At 49.4% G+C, this 18922-nt stretch overlaps 1 protein-coding gene across 1 annotated transcript; it reads left to right on the top strand.

Annotated features, from left to right (window-relative positions):
- Window positions 1–1666: 1666 nt before the first annotated feature.
- DIPK2B (divergent protein kinase domain 2B) lies at window positions 1667–18661 on the top strand. Its single transcript, XM_063393072.1, has 5 exons — window positions 1667–2041; window positions 7107–7371; window positions 14331–14504; window positions 16554–16842; window positions 17987–18661. The coding sequence occupies exons 1-5, from the start codon at window positions 1818–1820 to the stop codon at window positions 18325–18327; spliced, it is 1293 nt and encodes a 430-aa protein (XP_063249142.1). The 5' UTR covers window positions 1667–1817; the 3' UTR covers window positions 18328–18661.
- Window positions 18662–18922: the final 261 nt, after the last annotated feature.

Here is an 18922-nt window from a genome sequence, read left to right as displayed (position 1 = left end):
GGAAAGGCCAGGGATAAACTTCTGGAACTGGGACACACCTAATATTTGTTTAGCTCTGGTTCTGACTCTTTACACTAATATATTTCAAAGAGCTTTATACTGGAGTATTAGGCCAAATGTGTGTGAGGGTGGCTCAATGCAGAGTTGTGTGCTGAATGCTCTTGCTGGTGTATCAGCACTGCCCAGCCCCTCTGCTTTGCAGCTTCTGCAGGGCTCATTATACCCCCCCTTTCTTCTCAGAGGGTTCATTATCCTCCTCTGTCAGTGCTGTATCCTCTAGACAAACCCTGAACATCTCCATTCTGTGCATAGGGATGCACCAGGAGGTGAAGCAACCTCTCACCAGGGTGTGGAGCCAAGGAGAGACCCTGGATCTTCCAAGTGCCACAACAAATGAGTATCTGTGCTTTAAATAGTTGCCTTGCACTGTTAGGATCACCCAGCAGGCCCTTCAGAGAGTGGAGGATAATCACAGAGCCCAACACACACCCCTGTGGCTCTCACATCCCTTAGTCCCATCGGGTTAAATGCCAGAGGGATAAGAGAAGATGACTACAGTGCACCTTTTCTTCCTTTAAAAATGTGCTAGGAAATGGCTTGGCCACTTGGTGCAAGTAGTCCAGCTGGAGGGATAAGAGGTCTCCAAAGCCTCAGTCTGCTCCTCACTGCTCCCGTGGTGAGATTTGGCCCAGCAGAGTCTCCTGTGTCAATGAAAACACGACAGCTGGGGACAGGGGAGGACGGAGGTGCAATGCCACCACAGCAACATGTGCTGCCTGCAGCCAGAGTACCACTTGCTCCTTCAAGGTGTGCTTTCCTGGCCCTGAGCAGCAGCCTGCCAGGTCTCCTGACATTGTCCTGTGCCCAGCACTCAGGCCAGGATGGGTACCCACCAGTTTCCATAACTTCCAAGTCTTTGTCCTAACAAGAACAGCTTTTAGTGTGATTGCAGTAATCTCTAAGTCTATTTGAAACCTCTGACATTCTCCTGAGTTCACCCCCATCCCTTTCTCTAGCTTCTTTCCAGTGCCAGGACGATCAAGGAAAGACATTCCAAAGCACACAAGTCTTGCTGAAATCCTCATTTTCCAAGAGGGGTGTAGAGGTCAGGCTGCTCTGTCAGCTGGGAGTTTTGGGGAAGCTGCAGGCTATCCTGCTTTCTGTGGCACGAAACACCGTGGTGCAGTCACTGCTTTACATTGCTCTTTTCAAGAAGCAGAACAGTGATGATTCCACCTGACAGCCTTTCCAGTGCTTTTACGAGAAGGGCAAACCAAGCCAAGGAAGCATCTGAGAAGTCATGTCATGCACCATCACAAATCTCCAGGGGTAAAGCAACACCAAAGGTCTGGCTCCTGCTAAAATGTGCATTTCTGCCACGCTACTACTCCCACCAAATCAGTTTTTTCACTAAGTGTCCCACATGTGCCCTTTTCTCCAGCGACAGGATATCCTTCATTTGTCTGCACCAAGAGCAGATGAGCACTTCTTCGTGCTGTTTTCCAAGTCTGCTGATGGGAGGGTCAGCAGGGGCCAAAGCAGCTGCAACAAGGAAAGGAAAGATAACCATGGCAACCCAAGTTATCTGCATCCTCCATGTATTTCCTTCTCCCCACCCTACAGCAGATCTTTCCCACCCAAACCTCCAGCATTAGAGCCAGTGACCAGCTGGCAGGATGGGGACTGCAGCAGTGTCTCCTGCACCCAGAGTGTCTCGCTGTGTTTCAGGGCTCAACACTGCAGGCTGAAGTCACCAAAAAGAGACCGAAATCCTAGAGAGGGACAACCTGAAAAAACAGAGCTCTCCACTACTGTAGATGGGGCGCTGGATATGCTGCCTTTGCCCCAGAGTTGCAGATCCATTGATGCTGCTCCTGGTTTTGGCTCTGGGCTGTAACCTTTCCACAGCAGCAACAACCTCTCCGCCTGTGCCCCACGTCAAACCCAGCTACAGTTTTGGCCGGACCTTCCTGGGACTTGATAAATGCAACGCCTGCATTGGGACATCCATATGCAAGAAGTTCTTTAAAGAGGAGATAAGGTCAGAAACTCAGCAGAGTAATTTTTAAAGCATTCTGTATAGCAATTTGAAAGTTGCCTGTTAGATTTCCAAGTACTTTCATGAACAACAATGCAAAGAGCAACTTAGCACCCAGTTGCGATTGCAGCACTTAGTGTTTTAATTAGTGCCTGTAAGCTGATGCTTTGTCTCTTTTCTTTTAAATCATGCAAACATGATCAGACTTCAGCCCTGAACTATAACTTGAAAGCAGGAGTAAAAGCCACAAATTTCTGCCTAGACAGTGGCTCTGAAAAAATTCAAGGCGGCGATGGGGGAAGGGAAGAGGGAAGGAAGAAATCAGCTTGTTTAGATTTACTGGAAATATTTTATTATGAGCAACCGACTAAAAGCAAAAGGGGTTTAGTTTTGTAGGCTCCCAACAGAGTATATTAACTACAAACATATAAACATGCTGCATAATTTTGTACCAGGTGCAACAGCGTGAATGTGCAGAATTTCACGTGCATTTCAACTAAGATCAAAAGGGATCTAAACCTGCCTGAGGCATGAGGACTTCTGCACATGAGGTTACCCACACGCTTGAAAATAGCACACAGCTAAATTACTGGTACATTTTGGGGAGATTTGTGTGAGAACTCGAAGGCAGAAATTGCATCTGCCTCGCTGTTGATGAGACACGCACTGTCCAAGTGGTCATCACAGCAATCCAATCATTTTTAGGCTCAAAAGCAGAGTGTATCTGATGACAGCAGGGAAAATGTTGCTGCTCGTATTTGAGGAGAAAGTTAAAGGCAGTGCTTGGCAGAGGAAGGGTTTATTGGGTCTGATATGATTTATAGAGCCATATGCACTTTCTTTTATAGATATAAAAGCCTGGGGGAGAAGAAATTATTATAGTAAAATTGTATTTTTAATGCTATAATGTAAGTAGCATAGTATTAGACAAATCACCATTTTTATCTTAAACTATCCTATAAAATCCAGCATAGTAAAACCATAATGGTTTGTCTGGGATGGACTCGTAATACCAGAGATCCATCCTTCCACTGCCTGCAAAAAGGCAGCTCGTGGCTTTGCTCTTCCTTGCTGTTGCACACGGGGGGGTCCCAGTCCTTGGCACTTTTTTGTCACTGGATTTCCACTTCCACAGTGCCAGAGTGAGCAGCAAATGAGGTGCACGGGGCTGAGTGCTGGGCTTTGGATTCCTGTCCCAAAATGCAGCGTGGATTTGCAATGCTCAGCTGGCTGACGGGCTGGCACGGGTCTGCAGGAGCCAGGGGTGCATCCAGGGCAGGGTCTGCTCTGCATTTCTTTCACTGCAGCAGGATGGCACCACAGCTGCTCCTGCTCCCTGCCCAGCCTGCTGCAGCCTTTACCCGTGCAGGGTTTTTAGGGACCTGCTGCCAGGTATGAAGCAGCTCCCCTTAGGTTACTCCCACTTGGCCAGTGGGGAGGCTGGGGCCGTGCAGGTTCCCTCAGCCCTTCCAAAAATAGCAGAAGTGCCTCTGGCTGTGGGGTTCCAGCTGCACAGTGCACTGGCTGTGGGAGAGAGGAGCTACACGAGCCAAGGCAGGGGGGCCCCGAGCTGGCTTCCCTCCAGGGGTGCGGGCGTGCAGAGAGTCCCGCTGGGGTCCAGGAGTGCAGAGCCACAAACACAGCACTTCTGCCTCAGGGGAGACAGAGGGGCTCCCTAAGCCAGACACTTCTTCTTCTCTCCCACCAGCCTGCAGCTGGCTTCCCACAAAGAGGTGATAACGTGAGGTTCTGCTCTGAGCACTTCAGGAAGGGGAACTTAAAATTGTTCTCCTGAGCAGTCACTCAGCTTCAGGGTTTCCTTTGCATGGGTAAAACTTGTTCTCCCACTCGATTTCTCGAAAAACTGGGATAATTTTTTGGCAAGTGGGAGCTTAAACTAGGGAAATTTTAATGGTGCTTACACTCTTTGATCCACCCTCATGTACCTTTTCACATGTTTGCAAAGGTAGATGGCACTTGGGCTGCTCTGTGTTAATTCACATGAGAACATGCTTCATTAATTCTCCATCATCCCTGGGAGCTCTGACATGCATTCACAGTGAGAAGATGTGGGGTTTGTTCCCAGAATGGCTGGTGACTCATCTTGTGCTCTAATGTTCTGTACTTCCCTTATCTTTGCCCAACTTTATCCATCTGTAAATGAGAATCCCAAGCCTGTCTACCAACTGTACTGAGAGCAGAGTGCAGTGAAAGTTTTTGTAAAATATTAGATTTTCAAAACACTGCAGAACTGAGACGACCAAAACTATTCAAAGACTTGTGCCAATGCTGGTCCTGAGCTTTGTCCAAAAATAATGGGAAAGAAGACTGAAAAAGCTGGAATGCTTCAGTCAGATGGGGGTTTTTAGATTATTTCTTTATTTTTTTTGTTTTAAGACTTAGCTTACTTTTTCTTTTTTTAATGTGAAATTCCAAATGCAAGCAAAATTATTCTGGCTGAAAGAAAACACCTCGTTTCAGTCAGAAAAAAAAAGAAAAACAAGTTGGGGGTTCTTCAGCATTCAGTTCTGGGTTGATCTCAAATCTGTAATCTGTGACTCACTAACTCGCATAGATCTCACTGAAGGTCTCAGAGCATTTGCAGGCCCTTGGCTAAAAAGCTCTGCACAAGAGGGAGTTGTTACAGCACAACTTGATGATGAATCTTGAAAGTATCCAGCAAATGTGCCAGGCCAGCACTGTGCTGCCCAGAAATGATGCCAAATACAGACTTGCTGCAGCCCATGCCAGGTTCCCAGGCCAGGGTGGCTCTCCCCCCTGAGATCTGCAGAGAGAATCACTCCAGCCACCCCCAAATTAATGCTCAGCCCTGGGTTTCACACACCCATGGGCTGCTTGCACGCAGAAGGCGGCACTTTCCTGCTCTCTGCATGATATGAACTCCCCTGGACATAGAAGCTTGAGTCAGGTCTCAAGGCAAATTTGTGCAAAAAGAAAGAGAGAGAGAGAGAGAGAGAGAGAGAAAGAAAGAGAGAGAGAGAAAGAGAGAAAGAAAAAGAGAGAAAGAGAGAAAGAGAGAAAGAGAGAGAGAGAGAAAGAGAGAGAGAGAGAAAGAGAGAAAGACAGGAAGAGAGAAAGAGGGAAAGAGAAGAGAGAAAGAGAAGAGAGAAAGAAGAAAAGAAAAAAGAAAAGAAAAGAAAAGAAAAGAAAAGAAAAGAAAAGAAAAGAAAAGAAAAGAAAAGAAAAGAAAAGAAAAGAAAAGAAAAGAAAAGAAAAGAAAAGAAAAGAAAAGAAAAGAAAAGAAAAGAAAAGAAAAGAAAAGAAAAGAAAAGAAAAGAAAAGAAAAGAAAAGAAAAGAAAAGAAAAGAAAAGAAAAGAAAAGAGAAAGAGAAAGAAACCCAGCCCAGAGCCATCTCTTCCCAGTACGTGCCTGGCACGCTGTGCCCTCTTTGCAGATTAGGCACTGGGAGGAGTTCTGATGCACAACAGTCACAGTGAGGCACAGCAATTATTCTCTTTTCTTTAATCCTAGCTCAAAACCAGGCCAAAAAAAAAAAAAAAACACACAAAAAAAACCCCTAAAAAACCCAACAACCTCACCAAAATAAAAACCCAAACAAAACATTTATTATCATGTCAGGTGCCTTAATTGTAGGGAATCTTCAATTTCATATTAGGCAAAATGGCCAAACAACTGAAATGCTGGAATCCACCAACCTGTTCACACAAGGCTCTCCCACTTCTGCTCGGCCTCGTGGTAAATTTCTGGAAGGAGGCACATGGCAGGAGTTGAAAGCCAAAGCAGGGGAAGCACCAGGGTTTCACCCATCCTGGGCACCTGTGCCTGCCCCAGAGCTCAGCTGCACAGGGTCTGTGGTGGGGAAAGGGAGAGGGGTGCTGCCTTCAGGAGGGATCATCTGATCAGTCTCTGTTTGCAGATGGTGGCTCGTGTCACTGAGTCAGTCATTTGCCTGAAATCATAGAAAATTAATCCTCCCCAAATTTATCTGTGCCAATTTCCCAAATGGAATTTGAAAGGAAAGACCAGCTTCAGCTTTCAGATTTGTTAATATCTTGTAAGCTCTCTGAAACTCCAGCTAGGCTAATCCTGCAGGGAACCTCTTGCCTCTCCTGTTTCACTTCTGAGCTACCGGCTTTAATTTATGGTGAGATTGAATTAGGATGTGCTTTCGTACTTGGACAAGGAGCTCGGGGCAGGAGGGTTAAGAGGCAGCGAGGGCAGGACCTTGGCCAAACCAAAGGTCAGAGCTGGGCCATTTTCCAAGAGCAGGTTACAGACACCCTCCCAGAACAGGCACCGCGCTCCTCAGCTCTGGCGCGCGTGTGGGCAGGGCTGAGGGGGCTGCTGAAACAACACAAAAATTACCTAATTACCCAGCCCATATGCTTCCCTCCTGTGCCTGTGGAGGGGGAGCAAATCAGTGCAAGATCTCCATGGCTACAGAGGCGCTGCACGCCCAGGGCACGCACACCCTGTCCCCCCATCACACCCCAAATTCTGCTGCTGTCGGGGAGGTCACTCATCCCAGCTGCTGAAATACAGTCAGGGATGTTGGGGGAGACAGGGAGACCCCTGCACTGACAAAAGCCAACACCTCAAAACATTAGGTCATTTTGATATTCCCAAATTCATTTTTTGTCAGGAGGTTTTAATATTGGGAGGGTCCTTTAAAGTGTCAAGTACTCCTTTTTTGGGACCCTTTCTTTAGAAACAGGAAAATTTTAAAACACCAGGAATTCTTCATGAACCAAAACCTTATATCCATCTCCATCCCTCTCTCTACCAAAGAGAGCCTATTTTGGAGCTTTACCCTTCACACCATGGCAGCACTCATGACAAGGGATGGTGTTGGTGGGAGGCAAAGAAGGCCTTCCTTACCAAAGCACATTTCCTTAGCTGATGGTTTCAGCCTGCTGTCCTCCCCCTGGTGCCTGGGGCCACCTGGGCAGGGTCACTGGGCCTTTGCCAGGCCATGGCCGGAGGCTCTGGGGACCGGCCTGGAGCAGCTCAGCGGGGCGGGCGCTGCGCCGGTGTCCGTGTTGCTTTTAACCCGCTCTCCGTGGGGCTCTCGTTTTGGTTTGGCAGGTTTGACACCTGGCTTTCTTCTCATTTAAAGCTGCCCCCCAGCTCCCTGCTCAGCTACTCGGGCAACTACACGGACGATGCCAAGAGCTGGCGGCTGGTGGACATCACCCGGCTGACCTCCAAGTACCAGCACGACCGCGCCGACAAGCGCATCTGCACCTCGCTGCTCAAGAGCAGGGCCTGCAGCCTGGAGCGCGCCCTGCGCCGCACCCCGCGCTTCCAGAAGTGGCTGCGGGCCAAGCGCCTCACCCCTGACCTGGTCCAGGTCTGTGTCCCGTGGTTTGGGGGTGTGGGAAGGGCCCCGTGGGGATATGGTTGGATCTTGGTGGTTGGAGGTAAGATTGGGTGGTGGCTGGCACCGGTCCTGCCTGGTCAGTGGAGATGGGGCAGCCTTGTGTGCCCCCAGCCAAGCCCATGTGCCAAAGGGAAGAGGCAAAAGGATGCCCTGATGGGAAGAAAAGTGCCATGGTTGAAGGTCGAGCCCTCCCAGACATGGGTAATGCCGTGGCACAGCCTGTCCAGGACTGAGGTGGGCTCAGCCCCAACTCACAGCTCCTTGTGCAGGTTGGAGCTCAAGTCCTGTGGAAAACCATAGCACAGGTGGCTTCAGGCACAGGGATAACAACAGGCTGTGCACACTAACGTGGTACCAGCTCCAGTGGGGAGACTGCTGCTATTTTTTTTTTCTAGTTTTCCATCATGTCTCAGCATTAGGGGGTTTGGGTTGTTGTGGTTTTTTTGATCATAAAGTTGTACCCAAAAAGGCAGCCAGTGCCTTGAGAGTGATTTTGCTTTGGGCCAGGAGCCAAGTCAGAGTGGGTCTCTCTTGCTTGTGGCTGGCACGATGAGGGGCACAGGCAGTCAGAGCCAAAGCCTCGATTACTCATTTCCCTGCCATCCATAGCAAGTGACCTCAGGCACAAAGAAGCACACTGCCCTTTCTCTCACAGTCCTGGCGTGTCACAGGTGAAGCCAGGACAGGAACACAGTGAGTACCCACACCACCACCAGGTAGATGGGCACAGGACATCCCCCTGACCCTACCCAAACACCAGCAAAAGATTGCAATAACCACTGGAAAGGGGCAGGGGCCATAGTGGGGGTTGGATATATGCTGAACAAGACCCTGAGAGACAAGGAAGGATTGTTCCAGTACTTCTTCCCATTCCAAGAGGGAAGTGACTGTGAAAAAGTGACTTCATTTATATTTCTATATAGGCAGCTGCTCGCTGCATCCACTCAGCTTTGGTGAGTGCTAAAGCTATGCTGCTGCTTTAGTTCTTCCTCTTCTGTTATCCTGTGAAATTCCTGGGAAATGTCTATTCCCTGTGGAGCAGCACACCTGAGGAGAGAGAGGGAGGGATACACTGGGGTTATGCCTGGGCTGCACCAAAAAGGACTCATCCAAATCCCTGACAGTGCAGCACAGCAGGTCACCCTGAAGTCAGGACCCTTCCAGGTGGCACATGCCTGACAGGGAAAAAATTTTTGGAGCAAAGCTACACTGTAGTTTGCTCAGTAACCTCGGGAGGGGCACTAGAGAGAGGGGATGGTGTATCACTTCCACTCAGAGCATCCCTCACCTGGGCTTGTGGGCAGGGACAGCTCCTTAGGCTGGCAGGCAGCAGCTGCCCAGGCCACCACTGTCCCCCCAGGCAGCACTGCAGGGGCCTGCAGGAGGGAGAGTGGGGCTGCCAAGTCCTCCAGCCTTGCTGGAGTGTCCCAAGTGTTTATGCCAAGCTGTGCTGCCCACCCTGAGGGAAAGGGAAGGCATTGAGAGCTTAAAGCTTCCATTTGCTGAGCTGGGTGAAAAGCTAACTGGAGAAATGTGGCTCTGCGGTGTCTCAGACCTGCTGCAAAGCTAAACCATCAGCTGAGCCCAAATCCTTCTCCTTAAAAGGCTCTTCATGTGCTACAGTTTTCCCTCCCCTGTCCTCTCGGGCTCTGAAATGCCAGCTGAGCTGGCTGGGCTGCACACACAGGCACACACACATATATGGGTGCACGTGTGCACGCACAGCACCAGCAGAGACCTGGCTGGGGCACCCTGGCTTTGCACCTATCCAGTTTCTCCCAGGAATTTCCCAGTGCAGCAGCAGTGGGAAGCTCAGCTGATGCCAGCTCCAGGGCTCCTCTGAAGTGAACTCAGGGCCAGCCTGGGGGGACATGCCCAGTGACAAACTTCCTGGGACATGTCATCAGCCCCTGCGGCTTTTTAGTTGGAAGGGCATGGGGCCCTGCAGGGAGGCCCAGACCTTTGAACATCAGCCTCAGGGTTGCTCTGCTCATGTTTTTATGGTCCTTTGGTTCTGTAAATCAATCAGAGAAGCAAAAATAGGAATTTAAATCCCTTCTAACAGCATATAGATTTGAATACACAGAGAAACAGTGATCCAGAGACCCTGGGACCTACTTCCCCACTGCCAAATTTCAGCAGCAATCCCTTTGTAAGATCAGCCAGTGCTCTGCAAAATGGCTTCTGGTCTCACAGTGGTCTTATTGAAAAGCAGCCAGTGGCAACAACATTTCAGTCATATTCTGTGTGTGAGCCTGTGTGTGAGACCCCGTCCCACCCCTGCTGTGTGGGCCACCACAGGTTACAGCCTGACCTCCCCAGTCCATCCAGCCCCACAGAGATGGGGATCCCCTTCCTCCCTGGCCCTCCCACCCACTCTCCTCCCTCTGGAAACCAGCACCTCTGCCTGCACCCAGCCCAGCACCTCTGCCCTCTTCAAGGTTTGCTGTGCAGACATATGTTGGTAACCCAGCACAAGCCTCTGCAGAGGGGTTTTTGGGAGTACCAAATGTCTCTGCAAATACTTACCTGAAGAACTTATTTTCAGGGGAACTGCTCTCATGGCTCTGTTTTCCTGCTCTCCCTTTTCCAGAGGTGTTAACAGAACACCTCTCCCAAGGCCTGACACGATGCCCCTCCTGTTTCACAGGGCTGCAGTCACACAGCTTGTCCTCCCTTCCCTGCAGTTTATCCTGTATAGCAGCACTGGGGAAAGCTAGTGGGCCCAGGTAATTGTGTCTGATAGACAGAGCATTACGACAAACCCCGACGTGCTTGAATCAAGATGACAGACCATGAAGTAATGTTTTTCCACTTTACGCTGCCTGCCCTGCCTGACCCAGCCATCAGCTGAGCCGCCTGCCACAGCGATTATTTCACCAGCCACAATGAAAATCTTTATTGGGAGCAGCAAAGTCTTCAGTCTTAAAATCCAGCCTGCCTCAGAGATGAGCAGGATTTAGCTGGGGCTCAGCCTGCACGGCAGCCCCAGGCACTCTGCTTTGCCCAGGAGCCCATCACCTCAAACCACTCTGGGTGTTTTCCTGCTGGAGGGGCAACAAAGCAGGTTGGTTTCAGCACAGATCCCCCACAGGGAAAATTTACAGCCCTGCCTGCAAAGCACAGCCTGGAAAATGCTGAAGGCAGACAGAGAAAAGCAGCACCAAGATGAAAATCCAGCATTTGCAGACCCTAGTATGAGCTGTTTGAGACTACTGAGCAGCAGCTGCTGACCAGCACCTCGTCCTGCCCACAGCAGATGCACAGACACCCCAGTTTTGTGGCCTCTGAGTCCAGTCCACATCCCTTGTTGCTGCACAGGGGCAGCAGCTCACTCACTTGTCCAGTTGTCCATCCTAAGGAAGGATGGGCACTGTGGGGCTCCTAGAACCACCTCCTAGACCTGCCACCTCTTTGACCCAGTGCCTCATCATCAGGGACTTCCATAAACCTGCTGGCAGTGGGGAGGAGTTTCTCAGGGCATTCTTACCTTCTTTCTTTTGGGAATTAAGGAAACCCTTGGATTCACATGGCCAAGAGCTCTTTCCTCCTGGAACCCATCCTGAACCTGGTAGTTTGGTGAAGCTGGACCCAGGTGGTGGCTCATGGAGCAGGAAGCAGCTGTGCTCCTGGTCTGTGCCATCCCTCCTTGGGCTGACTGAAAAGAAAACAGAGCAAGAAATTGTCTTTCCACAAGTTGTCTTTACATCCAAGTGAATCCTGGGTGTGTCTGCATGACACACTCATATGGATGAAGTCATGGAGTTTAAAATGCATCCTGTACTGTGTAACTGGGGCTAAAATCGCACAGCTGAGTGCAGGTAGGCTTTTCAGGAACTACTCACCATCAGATATAGAAATTTGGGTATTTAATCGAAGTAAATAAGAAGCTTTCCATATCAGTCACAAACAATACATCAGGCTGTCTGTCAGTTCTTATTCTCTGGGGTGATGTCACTGCAAAGGACTTAAGATAGTCTCAGATAAATCTCCGGTGTTTTGAGTATGTGTCCTTCACATTTTTCTTCCATTGACAGTTTTTGTCTGACAGTTTTACAACTCCAGCTCCTTTTCTGCTCTAAAGATGTCTCCATCAGTCTGCAGGAAGGTGAGACCCCTCTCCACTGAAACAATCAAGCAGATGCTGAGCTTTAGGCTGTTGACTGTCTCTGCTGAAATCAAAAGGCTCCATTGCCCAGCTTTTGTGAGTCAGGGCTTCATTAAACTGTAGGAAGCTGCACCAAAGTTTGATGCAAAGGTGTCAGCACCCAGCCCTGCTCCTCTGCTCCCACACCTCTGCTGATGTGCCTGAGCCAGTTCCTCAGGAAACCAGCAGCCGTGAGCCCCACGGGTAGTGTGTGCCCACATTTTTGTTAAGAGGATGAGCTCTGACCTCAGAAAAACCCTAATTACACCGCCCATGCCTTCCCTGCTGTGATTTATGTTCCTACTCTGTACCCTTCAGGGTCTCAGCTTTTGTATTGCAGACTCCTGGAAGCAGCAAGGCTTTCTAACTTTGGCTGCAAATATTTGCATACACACAGAGCTGCAAGAGACTTTCTCCACCATTTATCTCTTACTTAACACAGCTCTGTTCTGCTCATTTTTATCACTTCCCCTCCAAAGGGAAAGTGACAGAGCCAGCCACAATGTTCCTGCAAGTGCTACAAGACAGAAATCCATAACCATCCCTTCCCCTGCACCCCTTCTGTGGTTTTAGACAATTAATTGAGGAAACGTTTTCCTGATAAGGCTACACTAGAGGAGAGGAGTGTATGAAGACTTGCAACAGGAACTGAGGAGAGTTATTTTTGACAAATATTTTTATTCTTTTGGGGAAGAAAGGTTTTTTGGTGTTCGCGAAACAACACTTCAGTCGTGGTTGAGTTTCTCAGGTAGTTTTGACCAGCTATTGGCATTTTGGATTTGTTTTGTGCAACTGATGGCCAAGGAAGGAGTGGCTGGAATCTCACTGGGGCCAATAGAAAAGCAGAGGAAGAGACATTAGACATCTAGTCCCCCCTTTCCTCCTCCAGCTGGGAAAGTGTCCTACTCATCCTTTCCGTGTTTCTTTATTTCTTTGTCAGGGCTGGGTGATCTGGTGTTTTATGCCAAATGAACAACTCACTCAGGAGGGGCTGAGGAGGACCTGCCTCAGAGTTACCAAATGACCTGGGGAGATGCTGCATCACATCTTTGCTCTCAGCAGGAAGGATGGCAGGGAGCAGCGTGAGCTCCACCTCCCTCTCCTCCGAAGCACATCTCCCAGCCATCAAATTATAAACAAAACCCAAAAGAGTAAATTTGGCTACTGGGATCATTTATAATAAAGAAACTTAAAAAACCTGATTCCCTTCCCCTGCAGAGGCATGGCAGGGCAGCTCTTCTGTGCCACTGTGGCCGACCCTCCATACACAAACTCTCCTTAGCTGTTAAGGAAGACTAGCTGAAAAAATTAAAAAAGCCATTTTTGACTATGAAGGTATAATTTTCTATTTCATTTATCCCAGCCATAGATTGCTCATGCAATTTTACAAGCCAAACCTCCAAATCTGAAGGGTGAAATACAGTGAAAATTGACTCCATTAGCCCAACGGTTCTCCATTTGTTGCTGGTATTTACAAAAAATACACACAGGCTATTTGGTTTTGATAGTTAATGCATGAGTTTATCAGAGAGAGAACATATCCTGTGCTTATGCTCGCACACAATGTTTATTTACATTTTTAAAGCATGTTTACTGACCTTAGCAAGTAGTATTTCCAAGAAAGCTGCTCTCAGGTTAAGCAAATAATGAAGTGATCAGAAGATTATTTAACGAGGGAAGTGACTCACTGTTGTAACAACTGGAGGGCCTCCTCCAGGAGTGCCAGGGCTGGAAACGCAGGCAGAGGGAAGAGTCCTGTGGTGTGGAGAGACGTGGTGCTGTGCAGCTGGGGGAATATGAGGTTTGCAGTGCCCAGAAATGGGGACCATTCCTGAAACCTGATTTGGGAAATGGCATTTTCGGGTGGCACAGTCTCAGAATTGCTGTTCCCTGAGATTCTCCTCAGGGTTGCTGTTCCCCGAGGTAATAAGGTTTTTCGTCTTCTCTTTGCCCTAAGTGTTTCACACCAGAGGTAGAGACGACAAGCTGAGTCCGCCAGTGCACATTTCCAAGGTTGTTTATTCTTCATTATCTCAGTCCTTTCTCAGCTCTGCCAGGCCTCCCTGGCAGGGTACCTTATCTCAGTTCTTTCTCAGCTCTGCAAGGCATCCCCAGCAGAGCAGGACACGTGGCACTGGGCAGATCAGAGAGCCCCTCACCTTATGTACGGTACCCCTGACCCAACCACTGTCCAAAATGTACTTTTTATTTACAAAATTTTACCAATGCCTACTACCTATGCTAACATGTTGTTTCTACTCTAAACCAATGTCTAAAATCCAACTCAGCAAAAGATGGGGGACGAGAGCAAGAACAAGGAGCACAGGGGCCACTCCCCAATTCCTCCATCTTGTCTCTTCAACCCCATATACTAAAAATCCTAGATTCTACTTTTACATTCTATGATAAACTAAATACTACTTATTTTGAATTCTCTCAGCTTGTGATTCTTCATACACTGTGGGCATTCACTCCCATGGCCAGGGATCAGAGGCAGTGTCCTCCTGGGCTCTGTGTGAGGCTGGTTGACCCCCTTGTACAGATCCCAGACCCCCCTGTCCGGTCTCCAACCCCTCCAGGGTGGCCAGAGGGATGTTCTAGACTCCAACAGCACAGGTCTTTTCCTAGGAAAGGTGAGACGCCCTGCGTGCCCATAACCTGCCGATCTGTGCCGCAGCACGCGGAGGGCAGGGCACAGAGGGGCATGCATACCCCCAGCACGATCCAAACACATGTCTCAGGCTGGAATTAGGCTTCCCTGCCCAGCTTTCCCCTCTCCCAGGGCCTGCCCAGCCCGCTGCTGCGCTGCCCGTCCCAGCGGCTCCTGGACAGGATCGTGCGGCGCTACGCGGAGGTGCCGGACGCCGGCAGCATCTACATGGACCACCTGACGGACAGGGACAAGCTGCGCCTGCTCTACACCCTGGCAGTCAACTCACACCCCATCCTCCTGCAGGTGCGTGCTGTGGGACACAAAACAAACCACACTGACCCCATGATTTCTCAGAAGGCAACAAAGAGGTTTATTCAAAATGCAATTTCTTTATATACCATTTACAGAGACCAGTATGATTGGATGGCAAAATTACCACCTCTTCAACCACATTGGTCAAACTAGAGGGCCATCAAGAAGTCCCTCCTCTAAAAAGAATGAATAACGTAGATATAGTTAACAAAACATCTCTTCTTGTTTACAGCAAATCGCCTGGGAAAGAAATTTCACAAACCAAAACATCTCAGGCATAAAATCAGAGCTGCGTGCCCACCTTGCCCCAGCTTGGAGCACCACCCCAGAACCCTCCACAGGCAAAGCCTCCCAGGAGATGTGTGGCAGCCTCAGGGGCAGAGGAATCCCAGCCCTGGCCTTTGTCAGATCCTGGCCTTCAAGAAGTGTTTCCTCTATGGGGTTGGGTGGCTGAAGCCAGGCAGGCTCACGAGGTGCTCTGTGCATCAGTCTGTGAGGCTGGGGAGAGATAGGGAACCCCAGGTGCATTATTGTGCTAGAGCACTGTGAAGTCCAGGGTTTTACACATCCCCAATACTTCAAAGTGTTAGGTGTGCATTGCTAATGCATTACAAAAAAATCACAGCCTGTTTCTGGAAGAGAAGGAGCATGATTTCCCATGCTCCACATGCCACTGCTCTGTTTTTCATTTGCCTGCCACTGGTAACTGGCTCTGGGTTCCAAAACTCTGGGTTTGAAGGAGGTGATCTGGGAGCCCTCACACCCTTCCCCTGGACCCCTTCTGACCTGCCTGGCATGCAGCTCCTCTCTTTCCTTATATTTCCAAGGGAGGATTCTCACCTTTCCCCATCCCACCTTTAGTCCTCACTGCTGGTTCTTGTAACCCTTCATGATTCCATGAAGAAAAGATGGCAGTGGCAGCATCATCCATCCCCCCATCCCCCCATCCATCCCCCCATCCATCCATCCATCCATCCATCCATCCATCCATCCATCCATCCATCCATCCATCCATCCATCCATCCCAGGCCACTGCTGCCCTCACAGGGCTCTGCATGGTCCCAGGGAGGGGAATGGTGTTTGTGCCCTGGGAGGCTCCTGGGATTCATTCAGCCTCCCCAGGTTTGGGTCACTGGGACATGAAACTGTGGCCCTTAGCACTCTGAAGACAAGGGGGTACAGCTTGAAGAGATGAGAAAAATATGCCAAAGAGAAAAAGGTAGATTTTACAAAGTTGCCCAGAATGCTTTCACAGGAGAAGGGAGAAGTAACCTTAAACATGGAACTGGATGAGTTCATAATAGCCTGGCAGAGTCCAAGGTGCTGGGGACACAGATGAGTTTTAATGCAAATGACAAAGTTTTGTGCTGGCATAGCTCGGCAGACACACAGTTTGGTTTCCACCTGGGATAACTGTGCTGCTGGCTCGAGCTGCAGGGATGCAGGGAGCCCAGCCCAGGTGTCTCCACTGGAGCAAACACCCACCGCTTCTGCCCCTGAGACTGCAAAGTCTCTTACAAATGAGCCTGGCAGTTCTCACCAATTAGCAAAAACTGCTTTAGCTCTACCTCAACTCCAAGCTGTGACTTCATCTGTTCAGTGCTCACGAGGGACCCATCAAAGACACCTAAAATTAGCTGTTCCGTGGCTAAAATTTTCATGAATCTGAAAACTATTATTATCTTGGACTTTCCAGTTAGCCGTTCTAACAGAATAAGTCTCGAAATACCAGATTCTTTCTCCGTTACAAAAAAATGAACATAAGGAAAAGAAAAAAAAAATCCTAACTCCTCTAGGAGTAGGGATAGGGGGTAGTAAGGGTATTTGGGATAGTAAGGGTGGTAAGGATGGGGTAGTAAGTACCTTAGTAAGCACCTTTCCCACTGCTAGGGCTGGATGGGGCAAGGAAGGGTTGCAAGGCTGACCCAGAAACTGAAACCCAACTCTGCTGCTTGTACCCAGAAAGGGCACGCTGAGAGTGAGGTGGGACCATGGGCAGAGAGCAAGGGGTAATCCCCCCATTCCTGCTCCTCCCCACAGATCTTCCCTGACGTGGAGGGCTGGCCCTTCCCTCGGTACCTGGGCTCCTGCGGGCGCCTGGTGGTCAGCGCCAGCACCCGGCCCCTGCGCGACTTCTTCGGCGCGGCGCCCGAGGTGGCCGCGGACCTGGCGCTGCAGCTCCTGGATGTGCTGCGCTCCATGGCCACCAACGACCTCAACTACTTCTTCTACTTCACCCGCGTGGACGCCGGCACCTTCGGTGTGTTCAGCAATGGGCACCTCTTCATCCGGGATGCCAGCACGCTGGGCATCATCGACAAGGAGGAAGGTACTCAGCGGGCTCCTGGCCACACGTCTGTCACGGGAGGGCAGGCAGATCTTTCCCCTCCTACCCTTGGCTCGACTGCTGCCTTTTTTTGGGTTTTTGTTGTTGTTGTTTTGGGGTTTTTTTTATTAATTAACCAAACACCACTTACTAAATTAAACAATGAGAAGTTCACAGGGAGATTTACCATCAGCAGCTCTGCCATCCTGGCTCTGAGTCGGGAAGGCAGCGGGTGTGTTCTGTTTGTGCTGTGGGTGGTGGTTTGGTGACCACTCCATGGCTGGCAGCAGCTTTCAGTGTGCTGAATGCTCTCGTTTGAATTCTCCCTTCTAAATTTTTTGTGCTGCGCAAATGTCAATATTTGCAAGCAGAAATTCTGTGATTTCGTTTGTTCTAAGTAGTGAGTCAAATTGGACCCTTTTATGTGCATTTATCACACTGATTAGTAACAGTTATTATTATTATAACAATAATAACAAAATCCCCCTTTTTGTCACTTTTTCATAAAATCAACGGTTACTATTCATTTTTCACGGGTTACATTGGTCTACCCCTGCAAGTAGAGCTAGTCAAAGACTGTTCTTCCAGTAATTTAACAGTTTCATTTTGAATATTCATAGTTTCAAAAGGTTTTTCCTCAGCTCACACATTCAGCTGAGTAGGTCTCAAATATTCAGAAGCAGCTGTCAGAAAATTTTCCACTGGATTTCCTTTTCTTATCCCAACAGCTATGACTGTTAACTTGACTCCAGCTAGATGAGCTGTTGTTGCAATGTAATGATTTTGGTTAACATGGAAAAAAAAATTACAGGTCTGGCTATTTGTGGCAGTTTTTAGTAGGAATTCCACATTTTAGATTTGTACTCTAATTCTCTTTTTTTTCTGCTCCAGCTTGACTTGACAGACTGGTCTCCATTTCCTCTGACAGGCAGTTCTGCAGAGCTCTGTCATTCAGAAAAATATACATATTTCAGGAGTGAGAAAATTGGCTCGTACACAGCTTCAGCACTGAGCAATTTGTAGTGAAAGGTGGTCACATCTTTTGGATAGTAACAAACCCCACGTTAGCACAGAGGTAGGGATATCTGTGCCTGCCCAGGAGCTCATGGTTATGTTTGTGACAAGCAGGTTTAATTGTCCCCAACAGGGAGCCAGCTGATGGATGAGCAACAGGAGCATAAAGACATTTTCAGCTGCCTGACTGTGGACTGCCAGTCTGCCTTCGTGTCCTGCGACTCCATCAGGGAGACGCACAGCCTGGTCCTGGTGTGCCAGGACCTTCTGCCGAAGCTCCTGAGGGGGCGATTCCCGCCGCCCGTGCAGGAGAGCATCGACGCCTTCCTGCAGCGCTGTGCCCACGGCCTGGGCACCGGCGGCGGTGCCGGCGAGGCCGCGGCGGAGCTGGCGGCGATCCTGAGGCCGCTGCGCTCCTGCGACTCCCGCTTCGCCTACCGCTACCCCGACTGCAGATACAGTGACAAATACTGACACGGCTGCTGTCCCCAGGCAGTGCCAGCCCCCGCCGGGGCAGCTGGCAAGAGCTGCCCTGAATCCAGGGCATTCTCAGTGAGAAGGAGGGAGCAGAGCGCGCATGGGTTTATTATTCATCTCCCAGAGATGAGTTTGTGACATGGGATATAGACGTGATGTGAGCTTTATGGATTGTTATCGTTGTCGTGGCTGACAAGGGGCCTCAGGATTAATAAATCTCATTCACGTGTTTTGGCCTTGGAAGAGTTTCCCATGCCATTGGTTGAAAAGCAAGGCAGGATGCTCACAACCAGCTAGACAGAGGACACTTATTGCCAAGAAACTCTTTCTGATGGAGATGATATATAAATAATAGGGGGGGGGGGGGGATGGGTGGATGGATGGGTGGATGGATGGATGGATGGTTGGATGGATGGATGGATGGAGGGACGGATGGATGGATGGATGGATGGATGGAGGGATGGATGGATGGATGGATGGACGGATGGAGGGATGGATGGATCGGTGGAGGGAGGAATGGATGGATGGATGGATGGATGGATGGATGGATGGATGGATGGATGGATGGATGGATGGATGGATGGATGGACGG

This window comes from Prinia subflava, chromosome 3 (assembly GCF_021018805.1).
Source record: "Prinia subflava isolate CZ2003 ecotype Zambia chromosome 3, Cam_Psub_1.2, whole genome shotgun sequence".
In the NCBI taxonomy this organism is placed as follows: Eukaryota; Metazoa; Chordata; class Aves; order Passeriformes; family Cisticolidae; genus Prinia; species Prinia subflava.
The sequence above is the reverse complement of the archived record's forward strand: the minus strand, read 5'-3'. Positions and strand labels throughout refer to the sequence as shown.